We start from the raw sequence: 21059 nt of genomic DNA, 5'->3' as shown, positions 1-21059 counted from the left end.
AGAAATCGGAATATCGATTAGCTTTGGATGAGAGTTGACTGGGAAGGAGACCAGAGGAACCTTCTGAGGAGCTAGAAATATTCTATACCTTGATCTGAGTGATGTTGGCAAGGGTGCCTACGTAAGTTAAAATTCATTGAGCTGTTCCCTGAAGATTTGTGTACTATATTAAATTATACTTAATTAAAAATAATTTTAAAAAATAATATATGGGGAAGCGGACATGGCTCAAGCAGTTGGGTGCCCACCTACCATATGGGAAGTTCTGGGTTTGTTTCCTAGTGCCTGCTAAAGAAGATGAGCAAGACAGCGAGCTGATGCAACGAGATGATGCAACAAAGAGACACAATAAGGAAAACACAATGAGAGACACAACAAGCAGGAAAGCAGAGGTGCTCAAGCCATTGGGTGCCTCCCTCCCACATGGGAGACCCCGGGTTTGGTTCCTGGCATACAACGAACAGACACAGAGCAGATAGTGAGTGAAAACCACGGGGGTGTGGGGCGGAGAAATAAAATATATCTTTAAAAATTGATAATAGTGATATATCTGTTTTGTGTGATCTATGTATCTTTAAAAATATATATATATAATTAAAATTTTTTAAAAATATATATCTGGATTTCTACTGATGGAAAGATAGAGTAGATGCACATTTCCATAGTCCTCCTACCAAGTACAACTGAAAACCCTGGAAATGGTATATAAAATATTTCTCAACTGGAATTAAGCTTTATTTAATTATTTACTGAAGTGTTTTCTTCCCTTGACAAAATGTAAAAAAAAAAAGTGCGTAACTACTCTGCACTGCAGTTACTGAGCATAATGGTCCTTCTTTAATTTATCTGGTGTCAGATGAGACCTGGGGTTTGGGGGCAATAATGTGAGCTAATTACAAGTGACTTGGCATCAGGGACCAGGTGTAAACCAGGGCCATAAGGCTACCCAATAGGAGAGTTTCAGGTAATGGGACTTTAGGAGGAGTGTGGCCATTTGGGGGGTAAAGTGTCTGGATGATTCACTCAAAATCAGGCTGCAAAACAAGAGGTAGGAACTGGGCAGATCATTTAAATTTTCCAACAGTTCAAATTACTGTTGGTGTGTAACAAACCACTGCAAAATTCAGTAGCAAATAAACAGCAATTTTAATATGCCTGTAGTTAATGTGGGTTAAGAATTCATACAGGGTACAGAAGGGATGGCTTGTCTCCACAATGTCTGAGTCCTCAAGAGAGAAACTTGAAGGCTGGAAGTGACTTGACAAGTGGGGGCTGGAGTCATTTGGAGGTGACCTCACTCAGATGTCTGCTGGTGGGCCCTGGTTGTCATCTTGAACCTCATCTGGGCTCTCAGGGACCTACACAGAGCCTCTCCATGTGGCATGTGCTTCCTCACAGCATGACAGCCTCAGGGGAATCAGGCACCTTATAAGCAGCTCAAGGCTCCAGAGGCAAGTGCTTCCGGGGGACCAGCAGACACACTCTAGCCTCCTCTGATTGAGCCTTCCAAGTTATTACACACAGCGTCACTTCCATTGCATTGGACTGTTACAAGTGAGTCGCTAGGGTGAGTCCAGGTTCAAGGAAGGTGTGATGTGAGGTGCGTCAAAGAGTACATACATGGGAAACGGACTTGGCCCAGTGGTTAGGGCGTCCGTCTACCACATGGGAGGTGCCCGGTTCAAACCCCGGGCCTCCTTGACCCGTGTGGAGCTGGCCCATGCGCAGTGCTGATGCGCGCAAGGAGTGCCGTGCCACGCAGGGGTGTCCCCCACGTAGGGGAACCCCACGCGCAAGGAGTGCGCCCGTGAGGAGAGCCGCCCAGCGCGAAAGAAAGCGCAGCCTGCCCAGGAATGGCGCCGCCCACACTTCCCGTGCAGCTGACGACAACAGAAGCGGACAAAGAAACAAGAAACCGGGGTTGGGGCGGGGGAATTAAATAAATAAATCTTAAAAAAAAAAAAGAGTACGTACATGTCTTAAGACTGTCAAGCAATTAATGGCAGCTTTTTCCACTCCTAGCCCATTAAAAAAAGGAAACTGAAAAAAAAAATAATTTTGAAAAATTCCTTCCTTCACTGAGTGTACATTCTAGTGAAGGGAGATGGATAATTAAGAAAATAATAAGTCAACTACATGGCATGTTAGAAGGTGATCAGTTGGGGAATGGATGTAGCTCAGTGGTTGAGCTCCTGCTTCCCATGTACGAGGTCCTGGGTTCAATCCCCAGTACCTCCTTAAAAAAAATAAAATTAAAATATAGAAGGTGATCAGTGTTAGGAAGAAAAATAAGGGAAGAAAAGAGGATAGGAGTATGGGAGGGGGCCACAAGTTTAAATAGGATAGTCAGAGCAGGTCTTGCTAAGAACTTAAGGTCTTGCTAAGAACGTCCCGTTTGAGTCGATAGCTGGAGACGGTGAGATAGAGAGCCTGAGGATGGTTCAGAAGAGACAACAGCAGGCTCAAAGACTCAGAGGCGGGATGTAGCGGTGGGTTGAGGACCAGCAAGGAGCCCACCGAGGCTAATGCAGAGCGAGCAAGAGGGAGCGCAGGAGGTGCAGGGTCAGAGGGGACTGGGGTGAAGTCAGACCGAAGGGACACATGGGCCCCTGTGAGGAGAGGCGTGACACACTCTGCCTCGCAGTGCAGAGAGAATATCCTGAAGGAGACCAACGGTTGGAGAGGGGGCCCGTTAGGAGGCTGTGCAGGTGAGAGATGGCGGTGACCCAGGCCAAGGAGATAGCGGTGGAGGAGGTGGGAAGTGGCCCAAGGCAGGATGTGCTAATGGATTGGATGTGGGCTGGGAGAGCTGGAAGGAGGTGAGGACAGCCTGAGCAACTGTAAGAGTGGAGCTGCCCTAACCGAGATGGCGAGGCCTATGGAAGGAAGAGTTTTGGAGCAGAAGATTAGGAGTCCAGGTTTGGACCTGTTAAGCGTGAACTGCCTTGCGTTCATACATGTGGAGGTATCGAGGCAGCAGTTGGCTATAGAAATCTGGAGTTCAGCGGGGAGCTCCAGGCTGGAGCTGACAGTAGATGGTTAGAACCCATAGGAAAACGGGCAAAAGACGGGAAGAAAAGGAAACATGGATGGTTTAGAAATGCATGAAAGGATGCACAACCTCATTTATAATCAGAATATTGAAAACTAAAACCACAATTAGATAAAAGATGACATCTACCAGATTTGCAAAAATTAAAAGAAAAACAAAAACCTGACAGTGTCTAGGTTGGTGAGGATGTGAAGCAATTAGAATTCTTATAGATTCCTGATGGGAGTATAAACTGGTAAAATCCCTGTGGAAAACAATTCGGGATTTTACTTTACCTAGTAAAACTGAAGATGTATATACCCTGTGATCAATAAATCCAGTCTTAGGTATTTACTCTAGAGCAGCAGTTCTGAAAGTATGCTCCATGGGTTTCTGGGAAGATCTCCTAAGATCCTTTTAGGGTGCCCATGAGGTCAGGACAACATTGATAAAAAATACTAAGACTTATTTGTCTTTTTAATTGTGTTGACATTTGCACTAAGGTCGCAAAAGTAATGGTGTGTAAAACTGAGCCTTAGCACAAATCAGGAAAATGGCACCAGACTACACTCGGGATCATGGCATTCTTCTATACAAGGTCACTTGTACTTGCAGTAAAAAAAAATGTTCTTGGGGAAATGGTAAAAATCATTAGTTTCATTAAATCTTGACCCTTGAGTATATGCTTCTTCAGTATTCTTTGAATATTTTTAAAAGCTTTTCTGCTATGGACCCAAGCACTAGAGTCATCCTGAAAACACATGCAATTGAGTTGTGAGCTAAACTAGCTACTTTTTACTTGAAAACACAATTGACAAAATATAGTTATTCAGACTTGAGTCTTTGGCAAATCTTTCTCAAAAATGAATGAAGTTAGCTCATCACTTAAAGGAAAACAGCTTACAGTATTTGTTACCTAGGATAAAATTTGAGCTCTTAAGTGAAAACTACAATTTAAGAAAATGATAAATCCTCTATGTATTAGTCGGCCAAAGGGGTGCTGGTGCAAAGTACTAGAAATCTGTTGGCTTTTATAAAGGGTATTTCTTTGGTGTAAAAGCTTGCACTTATAAGGTCCTGAAGAGTCCAACTCAAGGTACAGTAAGAGGTACTTTCTCACCCAAGTCAGTCACCGCGCGTTGAAGCAAGATGGCGGCAATTTCTGTGAGGGTTCAGCCTTCCTCTTTCTCACCTACAGGCTGGCATGGGCCTTGTTTCTTTCCAGGCTCAGCTGCAAACTATCAGGCAAATGGCTCAATCTCTCTTCCTGGGAAAGCAGGATCAAAGTTCTTTCCTCTGCTGTGTCTATGGCGCTCCCTCTCTCTTCCTGTATCTTCTGTGTGTTTTCCTGAGTGAGTGTCTGTTATGATCAGCTCAGCAAGGGGGCAGAGACTCAACCCTAAGTCAAATCAAAGCCCTAATCTTAGCATAATTTAATCAAAGACATCTCAGCTGGCTGTAATACACAAAGGGTATCACACCCAGAGATACCAGAGAAACATGCCAGTTTACAAACATAGTCCTTCTTTTTTTTGAAATTCATAAATAATATCAAACTGCTACACACTATCATAACCATATTGATATTCATACACAGAATAGTATATAGCAGTAAAAAATCAATGAATTATAGCAACAGACATTTCTAATACCTGAAGACCTTTCTGATGAGATTGGTGATGATATTAATAAATGTGACCTTTTGATATTGTTTAATGAAATATGTCAACATTTGGAATATATGCAATATTTTCTGAGTGACCAGTGCATAATGCTATGAAACCAGTCATGGGTAAAGAGTCATGCAAAGTGCAATGTATTCCAATGGATATCAACATAGAGTACACAAGTTATTGCTACGATTTCAGATTCCACATTTCAACCTTTATGAAACTATCACCTGTCAAGTTTTGGGGTATTCTCAAAGAATACCCATATTAAATGAAAGACTATTAAAATACCCCCTTTTCCAATTACGTATTTGTGTGAGGTCAGATTTTCTTGATATACTTCAACCAAAACAACATATCACAACAGATTGAACATAGACGCAGACATGAGAATCCAACTGTCTCCTTTTTGTCAGGCATAAAAGAGGTTCGCAATATTGTAAAACCATACCATTCTTCTCACTAAATTTTATTTAGCAAAAAATATTTTTCGTGAAAGAATTTTATGTTCACATGTAGTTATTAAATAAATTAATAGATATTTTAAAGACCCCATTTTAATTTCCAATATGGAAAGTGTTGATAAAGTCTCTTTGGTGTCCTCAATAATTTTTTTTTTGTTTTAGTGTCTTTTTTCAAGTTTGATTTTTTTAATTAGGGAAATTGTGAGCTTACAAAAAAAATCATACGTGATGTATAGAATTCTCATACATCACCCCACGACAAACACTATGCATTTTTGTGGAACATTTGTTACAAATGATGAAAGAACATCATCAAAGTATTATTGCTAACTATGGTCCATAGCTTACATTTGGGGTATTTTTTTTCCATGAACCACCCTATTATTAATGCCATGTATTAGGACTGTTCCTTTGTTATAGTTCATGAGAGAATGCTCTTATATTTGTATTGTTAACCACAGTCCATCATCACCACACGGTTCACTGTGTTGTATAGTCCCATTCTTTGTACACGCCATCTAAAGTGTACACTCAGTGGCTCTCAGTTTCATCAGAGTTGTGCTGCCAGTGCCTCAGTAAATTTTAGAACATTATCCTTACTCCAACAGAAAAAAAATCCCATATCCCCTATTATTTACTCTTAGCATTGATCTAGTACCTTCTTTGACATTAATTCAAGAATATTACAATATTGCTCTTAACTGTAACTCAATACTTTCTTTTTTTCAGATTTATTTATTTATTCCTCCTCACTCCCTTTTTGTTTTTCACTTGCTGTTTCTGTTCATCTTTCTTGTTTCTTTAGGAGGCACCAGGACCTCTGATGTGAGAGGGAGGTGCCCAAATACTCGAGCCACCTGCACTCCCTGCTTTGTTGTGTCTCTCATTATGTTTTTACCTCCCCATGTCTCTTTTTTTTTGTTTTAAGATTTTACTTTTTTATTTATTTCTCTCCCTTTCCCCCTGTCCCCCCCCCCCCCGAGTTGTCTGCTCTCTGTGTCCATTCGCTGTGTGTTCTTCTGTGACCACTTCTATCCTTATCAGCAGCACCGGGAATCTGTGTTTCTTTTTGTTGCATCATCTTGCTGTGTCAGCTCTCCGTGTGTGCAGCACCATTCTTGAGCAGGTTGCACTTTCTTTTGCACTGGGTGGCTCTCCTTACGGGGTGCACTCCTTGCACGTGGGGCTCCCCTATGCGGGGGACACACCTGAGTGGCAGGGCACTCCTTGCATGCATCAGCACTGCTCATGGGCCTGCTCCACACAGGTCAAGGAGGCCTGGGGTTTGAACCGCGGATCTCCCATGTGGTAGGCAGACACCCTATCCATTGGGCCAAGTCCACTTCCCCTCCCCATGTCTCTTGTTGCATCATCTTGTTGTGTCAACTCGCCACGCCTGCCTATCACGTCAGCTCAGTGTCTTCTTTAGGAGGCACCGGGAACTTCTGATCCCTGCTTTGTTCTGTCTCTTGTTGTATCAGTCTGCCCCTCCTGGTCATCGCATCAGTTCTTTGTCTTCTTTAGGAGGCACTGGGATCTGATCCAGTGACCTCCCATGTGGTAGGTGGGAGCCCAGTCACCTGAGCGACATCTGCTTCCCTAGCTCAATAATTTTTTTTTCTCTCCCCTTCCCCGCTCCTCCCAGTTGTCTGCTCTCTGTGTCCATTTGCTGTGTGTTCTTCTGTGCCCACTTATATTCTTGTCAGTGGCACCAGGAATCTGTGTCTCTTTTTGTTGTGTCATCTTGCTGCATCAGTTCTCCATGTGTGCAGCGCCACTCCTGGGCAGGCTGCACTTTTTTCACACTGAGAGGTTCTCCTTCAGGGTGCACTCCTTGCACAGGGGGCTCCCCTACATGGGGGACACCCCTGCATGGCACAGCATTCCTTATTCGCATCAGCACTGCGCGTGGGCCAACTCATCACACAGGTCAGGAGGCCTTGGGTTTGAACCTTGGACCTCCCAAGTGGTAGGCGGACGCTCTATCCATTGAGCCAAATCTGCTTCCCTCAATAATTTTTAAATGTAAAAAGTTTGGCCTTGAGGTCAAAAAGTTTGAAATGCACTTCTCTGGAGAAACTCTTGTCCAAGATATGTCCCAGGATATATATATATATTATGTTATTATATAACATTTTATATTCACAGCAGCATTGCCTACCATAGTTGGAAATTGAACTTTGTCCTCATGTCCATCTATAGAAGAATGAATATATTGTGTTGTAGTCATACAACATATTAATATGTAGCTGTGAAAATAATGCATGTTCTACAGCTACTATGAGAACATGGATGAATCAAAAGATAAAAGGTGGGAAGCTGACTTGGCCCAGTGGTTAGGGCGTCCGCCTACCACATGGGAGGTCCGCGGTTCAAACCCCGGGCCTCCTTGACCCGTGTGGAGCTGGCCCATGTGCAGTGCTGATGTGTGCAAGGAGTGCCCTGCCACTCAGGAGTGTCCCCTGCATAGGGGAGCCCCACGTGCAAGGAGTGCACCCCGTAAGGAGAGCTGCCCAGTGTGAAAGAAAGTGCAGCCTGCCCAGGAATGGCGCCGCACACACGAAGAGCTGACGCAGCAAGATGATGCAACAACAACAACTAAAGAAACAGAGATTCCCGTGCTGCTGACAACAACAGAAGTAGACAAAAAGAAGGACATGCAGCAAATGGACACAGAGAACAGACAATTGGGGCGGGGAGCAGAGAAGGGGAGAGAAATAAATAAAATAAATCTTAAAAAAAAAAAAAGATAAAAGGTAACTATATAGGGGAAGCAGCTGTGGCTCCATCAGTTGGGCTCCCGTCTACCATATGGGAGGTCCTGGGTTCGCATCCTGGGGCCTCCTTGTGAAGGCAGGCTCGCCTGTACACTGCGGAGAGCCACTGGCCGGGGCACCACAGAGTGCTGCCCCGCCTGCAAGCACTGCAGAACCAACTCAACAAGGTGATGCAACAAAAAAGGGAGACAAGTAAAAACACAGAAAAGCGTGAGTGAATGGACACAGAGAGCAAGACAGCAAGGAAGCTGCAAGGGGTGGGGAATAAAATTTTAAAAGTTAACTATAAAACAGACAGGCATAAGGTTGAGGAGAAAAAGCTAAATGATAAAGTATCCAGGTATAAAAATAAAAGTGAGTCAAAAACAAAAAAGCACCTCTACACATCCACCAGAATGACTAAAATTGAGAAGACTGACAGTAGCAAATTTGCACAAGCCATGGAACATCTGGAACTCTCATGCATTGTACGTGGGAATGCAGAATGGAACCAGCCACTTGGAAAAAGCTGTTACTTTCTTATAACTAAACATACTCCTACCCTAGGACCCAGCAATCCACTCTTGGGTATTTACCCGAGAGAAATAGTGATATAAGGTCACAAAAAGATACACAAAAATGTTAATAGCAGTTTTATTCATTAAACCCAAAACTGGAAACATCCCAGAAGTCCATCCACGAAAGAATGGATGAGCGAACTGTGGTACATTCAGCAATGGAATACCACTCAGCGACAAAAAGAAATGAACTACTTATAAATGCAACAACGTGAATGGATCTCAAAAACATGCTGGTGAAAGAACCTAGACACAGGAGATTCATCCAGTGTGTTACCATTTATATAAGGTTGTAAAGAGGCGGAGCGGATCAGTTGCTGGCCTCTGGATGGGTGGGTTCAGGTTGGGTGGGGAAGGCGTAAGGGCGTTTTCTGGGGGATGTGAAGTTCTCTATATGACTTGATGGGTTCAGGTTGCCCCAGGTGTGTGCGTTTGTTGAGACTCACACATGGTACGTGTAATACTTGTACATTTCACTGAATGTAGTTTATAGCTCAAAAGACGGTAAAAATCTGCACAGTTTTTCTGTAAACCTACAATGATATGTGTGCCGAAGTATTTAGAGGGAGATGAGTACAATTCACTTTGAAATGAATCATAAAATAATATGGATTGGTGGGCAGATAAAGGAATGTATAGATACATGACATGATAAAACAAGTATAGTAAAATGTCAATGGCCGAATCTAGATGGTAGGTATATAAGTACTAACTGTAAAACTCTTAACTGCTGAATGTTTGAAATTTTCATTTTAAAATTAAGGGGAAAATAAGCAGTGAGATTAAAAAACAAAACCAAGGGAATAATGGTTGGTTTTCATTTAGAGAGAAAGTGGTATGTGAATGGGGTGGGATATACAGGGGCTTCAAGATTATTGGAAATTATATCTCAACAGGGTAATGTGCACATGATATTTGTACTATTGCTTTTAAAATTATACATTTATATTCTGCGTTATTTAGAGTGATGCTGGGAGGAAAGAAAAGGTCTGTCTTTGGGGTTGCTGCATTGGTATTGCTGCAGCAGCGTGAGTTAAATCTGCATGGGGAGAAGGTCTGCTCTGCCATAGGAAAAAGGGAGTCCACGCCTTACTGAGCGGCAGTGGCAGGCCTCTGTGTGAAGCACGGGGAGAAAGCTCTAGTGGCTGAGAGGCCCATTCCAGGGCCTGAGGCCCCAGTTCCTGCCGGTTCAAGTCTGTGAGTGACCCTCATGTCCTTCTGTTATTTGCACTGAAGAGTAGAGTAAACACATCTCCATTTTACAGATGACGAAACTAAGGCTCAGAGAGAAAGTAACTTGCCCAAGGCTACAGGACTGGTGAGAGGGGCAGGCAGAAAGGGTCAAGGCTGCGGAGCTCCCGGTCTTTCATTCCTTCCATCAGATCCCAGAATTCCTTCGACTACAGTTACAAAAACTTTTGGGCAAAGAGGTGGACAATGTGCTTTTTGCTTTCTGATCTCATTTGACCCTCACAAACAGCTCTGTAGAAAGCTAGCATTCATTGAACAATAAGTACTAAAATACGTTCATTCCAAAAACAAGGAAATGGAGGCTGGCATCCTCTGGGCCCGAGGGCCTGGAATTGCTCTTTGGAGACCGGCTGGACCTTGGACCTTTGCCCTCTGCTTCTAGCCTTGCAGTGTTCCTGGTCCCCTTCCCTCCAGGTTTTGAAATAAGTTGATTTTATATGGTAATTAATCAAATTCCATACTTACCCTATTTTTTCGTTAGAAGGCTGTGGAATCACTTTTTTAAAATTTGAGTAGTTGCGAGCTAACAAAACAATCATGCATAATGTGCAGAATTCCCAGACGCATCACACATGACAGTGAGTATAACTAGCACGACTGGTTGGTACATGCTTGTGCTGTTTTTGCCTGTGGGGATCTCTTTCTTAGAGGAGTCACTCACTACCCACCCACCCACCCCTGGCCCTGCCATGGAGACAGGGGTGGGGAGAGCCTCTGCCTCTTGTGTCCTCTCACCCTAGACAGGGCCCATTAGATTCCTCTGCTGGGATTGCTATACGGGAACTGCAAGAGCGGATTCCCCTTGCTACTGAGGTTGTTTAATTAGGAAGGTGTGAGTATGGGGCTCCCACCATGGAGATAATATAGCTGAGCTTGAAGCCAATGCTCAGAGATGAGCAGAAGAGATGGAATGACAAAGCCTGAATGGTATCATTTGGTCTCCTGCATCCAGCCATTCCTGAAGCCCTAAACTGTTATTTATGAGTCAATACAGTCTCCTTTTGCTTATGCCAGTTATATTTGGGTTTCCTTCACTGACACCTACAAGCATCCCATCAAAAGCCCTCGGTTGCCAAAATGCCCAACCCTCCACCCCAACGGCCAGCCCCACTCACGTGGTGATCTCCTCTAAGGCCGCCTCAGGTAAGGCCAGCATCTCCACCAGCAGGGACAGGATCTCAAAGAGCAGAGTGTGGGGGTTGAGAGCAGCCGTGTCCATCAGGACGTTCTGTTCTGGGGACATGATGGGGGCTGCATTACGATTTGGAGACCCTGGGGACCCACCTCCCCACCAGCCACTAGCCCTCCCTGAGCTCTGCCTGCCCTGGGCTTGTCCCTGCTCACCCATGGAGCAGAAGAAGCGCTTGGTGTCTGTCATCACGGCCAGGAAATCCTTGAAGTCCACATGCCCATCTCCTGGGGAGCCAGAGAGTAATGGGGCGGGCAGGGTGCCTCTTATTTCTGTGTTAACCCCTGCCCCACGACAGTCACCACTTCTGTAACTCTTACATATCTCTTTATCCTCAGTGCCCAGCACAGGGAGGGTACACAGTAGGATTTAATATTTATTGGATGAATAATACCAGCAGCTATTGTTCCCTGGGTGCATTCTGTACACCCAACGCTATACTCCATGCTTTGCCTGGATTATCTCATTTAATCTTCACAGTACCCGGCTGTGATAGATCCTCTTATCAGCCTCATTTCATAGATGAGGAAACTGAGGCTTAGTTAACGCCAGTGACTTGTCCTAAGCCTCACAGCTGGTAAAATGAGTCATGAGGAGTGTCCGATGAAGGCCTGAAAGGAAGGGACCTTCGAAATCACCCATCCCTTCAGGACAGGAGCCAGCTCTTGACTATTTCTGGGTCTCTGGTAGCCACCTGGTACAGAGTAGGCACTCAGGGAGCATGAACTCTGGGGCCAGGATAAGCTACATAGTTTATGGGACCCAGTGCAAGATGGAAGTGTGCGGCGAGCTCCTTGTTCGGAAGTTATTAAGCATTTTGAGGTGATGGCAGTGGAGCACTACACCGAGGCTGACGGTCTTCCAAGCACGGGGGTCTGATGCCTGTGCAGCCACCGCCCCCCACTCACCGTCGACATCGGCACTCATCAGGGCGTCGTCCATCTGGGCCGGCGTCAGGGAGATGCCCACCAGGAGCAGGGTGCTCTCCAGGCTCTGTGCGTCCACCTCGCCAGGGCCGTTGAAGATCTCAAAGTAGCTGCGGAAGGCTGGGGGGACGGCGACGTTGCGGGAGAGGGAGAGGTCATTTCTTACTTCCCCCATTCATTGCCCGCCTCCACCCACCCCACCGCCAAACTGCCCAGCATCCTCTGCACCATGGCTGGGTGGAGGGGAAAGGGAACCAGAGAGCAAGAACAGAGGAGGGGTCCCCTCGACTCCCCCCACTCTCTATTCTGAGGCCAGGCCAAGGCTTCTGCTGGTTTGGCCAAAAAAGTAAGCTAATTCGTGACCTCCATTCAACCCCAAGAATATGCCCACTTTAGGATACTCCTACTATGTGCCAGGCACTGTGCTAAGCTCTTTACTGCCATGTTCTCATTGGACCCTAACAACAGCCTCGTAAGAGTAGAATGCTTATCCCCTTTGTAAATATGGGGAAACTGAGGCACAGCAGTCAGGTGACTAGATAGGTCTTTCTCACTCTGAGTCTGTGCCCTGAATCTCACAGTGCTCTGCAGTCACTTATTGGATGGATGTGGCTGCCAGGATAGCTTCAGTTGTCTGGACCAGAACAGAACCCAGAAGGACGCTGGGAAAAGGCTTAGCACAGTGCCAACTGACACAAGAGCCGGGTACTGGTCATACGATGCCTGGTGACTGGTTTCTCAGCCCACAGCAAAGCCGGGTTACAGCCAATAGACCTCTAGCTAGAAAACTGGCTCTGCCCTTTCCTTTGCTGGGTGGCTGTGGGCAAGTCACTGTACTTCCCCGAGCCTCGATCGCCTTCTCTGTGAGATGCACATGCCAGGACAATCTCATCGAGTTGTGCCATTAATGCGGTGCCTGGCGTGTAAGATAGGCTGTAAATGGGGCTGACAAACCAGCTGAACGATGGGGAAGAGTTGGGCTTGGATCAGTTGGAGCCCAACGAGAAAGGGAGAAAACAATTCGATAGAGTAGGCGTGGTTGTGAGGAGCCAGGCACTCGGCTCTTTCCTCACGAGGCAGGAACCAGTGGCGGCGGCCGGCCCACTGGGGCACTACGTCAAAGTGGCATCCTGTTCATGAACCCCTCCAAAAACGCCCAGCTAGTTCTAATAATAAAAGGAAAGAACTTCCAGGATGGGGTCACAGGGAGCCAGAGAGAACATTCAGGGACGGCTGGAGAAGGGGCTGCTCTGGCCGCGAGGGTCCCAGGTCCCGGAGCTCAGCACCAAGGTCGTGGAGAGTGGAGGGCCCTGCCCGCGTGAGCGTGGGTGTTCAGGGCTTTCTCATTTTGGGGGGCGGCCTGTGCTAGATCAGATGCCTTGTAAGAGCCGAGACACTGCCTGGCCCTGGCGGGGGGCCCTGGAGACTCGTCCCCCATCCAGGCTGCCTCCGAAAAAAACAAATGAGGGGTCCTGGGTGGAGGCAGGTCTAAAGGCTCCCAAACCTAGGGCGCTTCCCAGACTGGCTCTCAAATGGGGGAGCGCACAGGCGGGGCTTGAGCAAGGGGCGCTTCCGTCCCCTCCTTACCCCGCCCCATCTCCCCAGGCCAAGGGCAGGGGACTCCAGCTGGGTCCCTTCACAGGACTGGGGCAGCGGTGGGATCTGCAAAGTCCCCCAACCCACCTACCCCTCGTCCTGGGGCTCCCTGGCGGGGCCTGCCCTCACCTTCCTCCTGCCTCAGCGTGAGATGCTCCTCCGACTCCTCCTCCCAGTTCTGGTACAACCTGACGAGGCTGCGCTCCTCCTGCTCCTGCCTGCAGGACAAAGCCCCAGCCCAGGGCACATCCGGCCACCAGCCCCTGCCCTGAGGCTGAAAGTGGGGGGCAGGGGCTGGAGCTGGCCAGGAGAGGGAAGCCAGGCCCCCAGGGAGTGAGAGAGAGGAGGGGAGTCAGGCTGGGAGATGCACAGAGGAGGTGGGGGGGGGATGAGAGGGGGATGCATGGAACAGTGCGTGACAGGGACAAGAGTCTGGCAGAGGTGCCAGGGACACTGGGAGCCAGGCTCTGACCGTGCGGGGCTCCTCGAGGGGTGGGAGGGTGGGTGAGCGGGGGTCCTACCGGGCCTTGGCGAAGCTCAGGCTCCTCTCATTGCTCTGGTGCAAGAGCTCTGCCCTCCTCCAGCCCAGCTCCGGCGTGGGGGCCGGCAGGCCTGGGCCGGGCACCGAGGCAGGGACCGGGGCTCCCACGGGGGCAGGGACGGGCCCGGGGGCCAGCGGCCGGGCCCACAGTGGGGCCACAGCTGGGGCTGGGGCTGGGGCCTGGCACAGGGCCAGCGGCAGGCTTGGGGCCAAGGTCCCGAAGGGGGCCGCGGCGGGCCCGGGTGCCAGGGTCCTGGGGCACTTCCGGGAGGACAGGGCCCGGGCCTTCGAGGCCCTGCGCTGCATGGCCTCCTCCTCCTCCGCGTCCAGCAGGCACTTCATGAAACCCTGCCGGGGGCCCCCAAGGTTTGGGGCCCCGGCGGGCTCCTGAGGCTGCTTCTGCGCACAGTCCAGCCCCCTCCTCTCTCCGATGGCCCTCACCTCCTGGGGACAGGGGAGAGGGGTCCGTCGAACTGCCCCACAGAGCTTCTCCCTACTGCCCGCTGGCTGGAGGCCCTCACACTGCCCCCCTTCCGCTCAGAGCCCCTGAGGACGGACCCCTAATCTCACACGCATCCCGCTAGGCTCCCACCCCCTGCCTGCCCCCAGCCCCACCCCGGCCCCTCACTGATGCCTGACAGCTCCGGGCACATCCCAGCTCTAAGAGCCGTGATCTTGAACAAGTGACCCCAGTGCTTCTCCGACACATCACTCCACTGATTCCCTTCGCTGCAGTTAGCGCTACTTGCAATGGCCTTGTTCGTCCCCAATGTCGGCCACCCGACCAGAAGGAAAGCATCATGAGGGCAGCACCTTGCCTGCCTCTTCTGTCCAGGTCTACCCAGAAACCAGCACCTGGCAGGCACTCAATAAATTCCTCGTCATTTACTTGGCCTGTCCAGCCACCTCCCTTATCTGTTCCCTCCAGTTGCCGGGATGAGTTGTCCCAGCCCAGGCCCTTCCTCGTGGGCATAATCCCAGCCCTTTCTCCTGATCCAGCATGTTGCTCTTGTAACACACACTCTGCGTTCGCAGTTTTATTTTCTCCACCAGCTCACTCCGTCCACACAAAAAGGTGCTGGAATAGCTTCCTTCTATCAAAAGCAAAACAAAAAAAACCCTGACACCACAAGCCCTGCCAGCTACTCTCCCAATTCTCTGTCCCCTTTTATAGCAGAATTCTTTGAGTTTTCTGTACCTGGTCCCCAGTTTTCTCCCTCTCTCCAATCAGGCTTTCGGCCACCATGCCCCTCGGGTGTGATCACCGAGGCTGTGGTCACATCTCCACCCTCATCTAAGTCAGCCCCCCAGCAGCGTTCGACACAGATGACCGCTCTGTCCTTCTAGAAAGGCTTTCTACCCTAGAGTCCCAGGACCTCACTGGCTGCTCCCAGCTCTCGCTCCACTTCTAAACCTTGCTGAGACCCAGGGACTTGCCCCCAGACTCCCTTCCCCTCTGTGCACACTCTCTCCCTAGACGTCATCTTCCTGTCTGTGACTGTCCCACATTTACCCTCCAATCCTGCCTTCTGTGTCCTCCTTAATTCCAGGTGGCCACCCAGACATCTCTTCTTGGGTGTCTGGAAGAGGCCAGAGGGAGCCTTGGATTCCCCTCACCTGCTCCTTTCCAGCGTCAGTTAACGGCACCACCTGTTGCTCAGACCCCAGCCCTGGGGTCCCTTTTGACTTCTCGGCCTCCAGCCCCCTCCCCGCCATGCTGCCCACCAGCAGGTCCCATCCACACCACCCCTGGAATCCATGCCAAGCCCGAGCACTTCTCTCCACCTCTGCTGTTAGTGCCCTGGTCCAAGTCAGTCCCCCATCTCTTGTCCAGTGTGCCACCACGGTCCCTGTCCTTGGCCCCGGCTCAAGTTCATTATCCACCCAGCTGCCACATCAGCATGTTCCCAACCTATATCACATCATCTTCTCTTCCCTAAAACTCTTCAACGGCTTCTCATGACACTTAGAATTCATTCTAACTCCCACCCCGGCCTTTGTGGCCCTGCATGACCCTGGCCTCTAAGGCCCCATACGATCGGCCCCTGCCACCCCTCTGACCTCACCCCCCCGTCCCCACTGCCTTCCCCTCTGGCCTCCCTGCCGGGCTTTTTCCTGACCAGTGCACCTCTTCCAGGTTCTCCTCCCAGGTCTGTGCAGGGCTCGCTCCTCTTTCTCACTCAGTTCTTGACCCAAATATCACCGCCCCTGAGTACTCCACGCGAAATACCCACCACCACCCGCCTTCGAATCACTCACGGCACCCCGGCCTAGCTCGATGCGCTTCAGCATCATTGCTCTGTATAATGGCACCCTGAATTTATTTGTTTATCCGTTAACCATCTCTCTCCCCCAACTAGATCCTAAGCTCCAGGTGACATGATGTCCCCGAGCCACACCTGTGCTCGGTGCACGGTCTTCAATCCATTTGTGTTAAGTAAAGAAGGGGAGGAGTTCCCCTCTGGTTACTTCCAATTTCCCCGGGAAGTCTGAGGAGCAAGACAATGTGACTAAAGTACATAGTGCAGAGCCGATGCTCAGCAAAGGGAGTGGTGCAACTCAACCGACTCGAAGCTTCTGTTCCGCGTCCCAAAGGGAGACTCAACTTTTCCTCCCACAAAGACTCCTTTGATTGTTTTCCCAATTTGAGAGCAAGTGCTCAGTTTTCCGTCAGGCTTAAAACAAGCAGACAAACGTCAAAAGTCGTTCTGGGACGCCCCAAGGTGATGGGGGCCCCAGGAGGCAGCCACGGGGACGAGGTCCCACTGTCAGCACCCCTCCCCTGGCCCTCCCGGGGACGACAGGCCTGCCAAAGTCCAGGCCTCCGGCCCTGCCTCCCCGTGCAGACGCTGAGCCCCACGGAGCAGGGGTGGAGGTCTGCCTCGAAACGCCCCCGTGCCAGAGGTGTCCCGGAGCTCTGCTCCTGGCAGGTGCTCAGCCTGCAGGTGAAGGAAGTTGCTGGGGCCCTGCCCTCTTTTCCTCCAGCTTCCCAGCCCCCCCCCCCCCCCCCCCCCCCGCAAACATGGGCTCCTCCCTCTGCCTCCCCTGAGGCCCCTTCCGCCTGGCACCACGTGTCCCTCGCAGGCTGCACTCCCTGCGCTGCTCCTGAAGCTGCAGTGGCGTCCCACCACCGTCAGGCCCATCCCTCCATCCTGTGCACACATCCTCGCTGGCACGGGGAGCCGGGGATGTGTCAGCGCCTGCCCTCAGCATGCTCCTAGTCTAGAGTTGATTCTTAGGCCCAGCCTTGTGCAAAGGGTTCCCAGGGACACTGGAGGGCCAGGTCCAAGCACTTCACACCAGGCTTGGAGGCTCCATGGCCCGACCTGGCTTGCCAGCTGCCCGGTGCACCACGGCCAGTCATCTTGCCTCACAAGGCCCATCTTCCCAGCGTCACCCCTTGCCTGGTGCTCACGCCCACCTCTGTACCTTCGCTGGTGCTAGGCCTGCTGCCCGGGTGCCTTTTCCACTCCCTGGCTCTGTCCACCCCTAGCACCAGTCCTCCTCCTCCTTCCTTCCCCAGATGCCTGCGGCTCTGCCTATCGGGGCCAGGAATCCAGGTCCCTCATCCCTGCCTCACGGAGCTGGTCCCGTCGGCTCTGCCACGATCCTCAGAATCAGGGTGCAGCCCTGCTTTCCTTGCCCTTCACCTCCAAGCACAGGGCCTGGCACCCCATACACACTCAGGACACACTTCCTCCACCCGCCGCCACGGTGTCCAGCCAGGCCGTGTGCATGGTGGGGGAGGAGGAGCAGAGACATGTGCAAGAAACAGGACGGGTTTCTCACCTGATTTCTCATCAGACCCAAGAGGTACCCAGAGTATTCCTATCCCTTCACTTATGCAGCAAATTCATATTGTGGGCCTACTATGTGCCAGGCGTGGTTTTAGGCACAGAGCATAGAGGAGTAGATAAAACAGAGTGGCTGCCCTCACGAAGCTCACATTCCAGATAATTAATAAGTTAATATTAATAAGATGGAGTCATAGAATGTACTACAAAGACAATGCAACAGAGGAGTCTGATAGAGCGATGAGGGTTATTTGAGGCTGGGCAGCCAGGGAAGACGTGCTGAGAAAGCGGCGTCTAAGCTGAAGCCTGAATGACTCCATGGAATCAGCTGTGGGAAGGTCTGCGGGCAGAACTTCAGGCCTGGGAATGGCAAGTGCAAAGGTCCTGAGGTGGAAATAAACAGCATAGTCAGGGGCTAGAACTCAGAGCAGGGTGGCTGGACGTAAGGTCTTATGGGTCTTGGTGAAGATTTGAATCTTATCCTAATAGGATGATGCTTGGACCAGGGTGATGGGAGAGAAGGTGGAGGAAGCAATGGAGTCGGGATTCGTTTTGTAGGAAGTGCTAGGCAGGCTGATGCGTCGGCTGTGAAGGGATGGCGGAAGGGAAAGGGACTTTGGGTGATCTCGAGCTGGTGGGCACAAGCACTTAGGTGAATGGCGGTGCGGTTTCCTGAGTTAAAAGAAGATGCTGGCGAGAACAGATTTGGGTTGGAAAATCAAAGGTCCTCTTTTGTCTCTACTCAGTTTGACGAGTGAGCCAGCCATCCAAATGGGCTTCGATTAGGCAGCTGGGTATACTAGCCCGGAGTTCAAGAGGCAAGGTCTGGCCTGGAGCTGTGGACTTGAGAATCATCAGCGGGTCTGAATGAGCTCTCCCAGGGAGGGAGTGGAGATGAGAGTGTGGAGGGAGGAGAAGAAGAGGAAGAGCAGGAGGAGCCTGGAAGTGGGGGGGGCCGCCCCTGGACGTCCAGCCCCAGGAGGGGGCAGTGAGCCACCGTGTCCAGTGCTGTCCACGGGCACTGTGTAAGGACAGAGCTTTTCTGTTTGATTTAGCAAAGTGGGCATTATTCAGACAATATCAGAGGTCTCACTTTAGGTCGGGTGGAAGAAAAGTGGAGTGAATGAGTGTAGACAACTTTGGATGAATTATTCCGTAAAAAGGAGCAAAGAAATGAAGCAGTAACTGGAGGGGGTTGCCAAGAGAGGGGCTTCTGATTGGTTTTTAAGATGGTGGATACTAACAAGTGTTAGCTGACGGGAATGAGCTGTAGAAACGGGGAGCTTGATCAAGTGAGCAGGGAGGGGAGGGGAGAGGGGCTGGGGCTAATGAGCCAGTAGAGGGTCAGCAGTTGATGTGGGCAGGGACACGTCTTCACGGCTTGCAGGAAGGGTGGTGGATTTGGGGTGGGGAGATGTGGTGGTTCTTCCCATCCGATACTTCTTTCTTTCACTGATGTATGAGGCTCAATCAACAGTGGAGAAAAGGGCGTGGAGGGGGCTGTTATGAAAAGACCTCCTAGAGCCTCGGAGGAGGGGCCAGGGCCAGGAACCAGCAGGCACCTGCCAGGAGCACCTGAGATGAGTGCTCATTGCCTGAAAGCGAAACCCATCAAGGAGGCAAGGCTTTTCTCTATCTGTGCTGCGAGGTGGAGGGTTGGGTTTAGCCAAAGTTGGGGTTCTGACAGTGACTACAGCAGAAAACCAGGGGCAGGTGCCTTCAAGGGGTTGTAAGGGCGTGATAATGACTGGCTGCTCCCCGCAGGTCGCCCAGTCAGGTCAAAGAGCTGGGAAGTGGCAGAGCTGGTGGGAGGGGGTTGGGAAGTCTCGGTTTGGGGACAAGCTTTGGGTTCTGTGGCTGTGGCCGAAGACAAAGGGGTGGAAGAAACCAAGGCTGATATGGACAAAGCTCAAGGACCCCTGAGTGTAAGAGCATCTTGACCCCACCTAAAACACACACACATATGCACACATGTACACCTGCAAGCGCACACATACATGCACACACAAGGCACACATCTTCCCCCGCTTGACTCCAAATCCCATCCCCTTCTGCCTCTGTCCCCTTCTTCCTCTTGATTCCCCATAGACACCCTGTCCCTGTCCCCACTCTGGCCATACTTACTAGCAGAGGAGCAGGCTCTGGTGCTCGCTGGGTCCCCCCAGTCTCTTCCCTAAACAGGGGAGAAACCCCCAGGTGGGGGAGGGGCTCAATTCGGGCTTGCCCCTTGCATCCACCTTCTCTCAGCCCCCAGGAGTCTCTCAGCTCCACGACCCCCCAGTCTCACCCCCTTGACCTTCTGAGATCAGAAGCGCCCCCCCACCCTCTCACATCGCCCCAAAGGGACGCAGCCCTTAAAGTATAGACCCACATAACAGAGAATTCGAGCTGGGAGGGTCCTGGGAGGGCATTTATGCTAGCTCTCTATTTCAGGGGAATAGAGAAATAGACTGAGCAGAAGCCCAGCCTTGCTGGGGGAAGGAGCAGAGCAGGGGTTGGGGCTGGAGGACGACTCACCCTTTGGGGGTTTTTGGTCCTGGCTTGGATGGCTGGAAGGGGGCAGCCGTCTTTTCCTCTGGGGTCACTGTGGGCACTAGGGGCATTGCTTCCTGGGATCTGTCCTCATATGCCCCTGGGCCCAGCTCTGGCAGCACCCCTTGCGGCCTGATGTCTGCAGTGCCCAGCTCCTGGAGTGGCTTGTCTCCCAGTGGCTGTCCACAGCTGTCCAGGGGGCAACAAAGCTCTGCGGGCTGGGCCATATCTGACCCATTTGCTGCCTGATGACCTGGAGTCCAGTGACCCTCTGGGCCCTGCAGAGGACGAGACACCGAGCATGGGGAGCCCCATCCTCCCTCACCTGGAGACAGATGATCACCTGCTTTCTATGTCCAGGCACCGCGAGCATCATCTGGCTGGGCTCTCCCGGCACCCCTGCAAGGAAGGTAGCACAGGGACACTTCCCTTGTGAGGAATGAGGGACTTGAGACCCAGCGTAGGCAAGACCCACCCAAGGTCACGATCGAGCTGCTGTTCTGTGGGGGTGGAATGGGAGCCCGGGAGAAGGTGAGACCATCCCCTTGACTGGGATTTCCTAAGGATGCTTCAAAGATCAAGAGTCCTTCATGATGCTCTTTAAAAAGGGTTTTTGTGCTTTTTTTTTTTTTTAACACTAACTGATTTCGAGACTTGTTACAAAGCTAGTATAATCAAGGCAATGTGGTATTAGAATAAGGGCAAATAAATCAATGGAACAAAATAGAGAG

At 50.4% G+C, this 21059-nt stretch overlaps 1 protein-coding gene across 1 annotated transcript in view; it reads right to left on the bottom strand.

Annotated features, from left to right (window-relative positions):
- The window catches only part of SPATA21 (spermatogenesis associated 21), a 35148-nt gene extending 14545 nt beyond the window's left edge, over positions 1 to 20603 (bottom strand). The window contains exons 1-7 of the mRNA XM_058304315.1: positions 20314 to 20603; positions 19921 to 19969; positions 13983 to 14446; positions 13591 to 13679; positions 11848 to 11985; positions 11095 to 11166; positions 10866 to 10983 (exon numbers count right to left, since the gene is read on the bottom strand). Of these exons, the coding sequence (XP_058160298.1) occupies positions 10866 to 10983; positions 11095 to 11166; positions 11848 to 11985; positions 13591 to 13679; positions 13983 to 14446; positions 19921 to 19969; positions 20314 to 20555 (1172 nt within the window). The 5' untranslated portion in view covers positions 20556 to 20603. The remainder of the gene's footprint in view (positions 1 to 10865; positions 10984 to 11094; positions 11167 to 11847; positions 11986 to 13590; positions 13680 to 13982; positions 14447 to 19920; positions 19970 to 20313) is intronic.
- Between the last annotated feature and the right edge of the window lie 456 nt (positions 20604 to 21059).

Source organism: Dasypus novemcinctus, chromosome 9 (genome assembly GCF_030445035.2).
Source record: "Dasypus novemcinctus isolate mDasNov1 chromosome 9, mDasNov1.1.hap2, whole genome shotgun sequence".
Taxonomy (NCBI): Eukaryota; Metazoa; Chordata; class Mammalia; order Cingulata; family Dasypodidae; genus Dasypus; species Dasypus novemcinctus.
The sequence above is the reverse complement of the archived record's forward strand: the minus strand, read 5'-3'. Positions and strand labels throughout refer to the sequence as shown.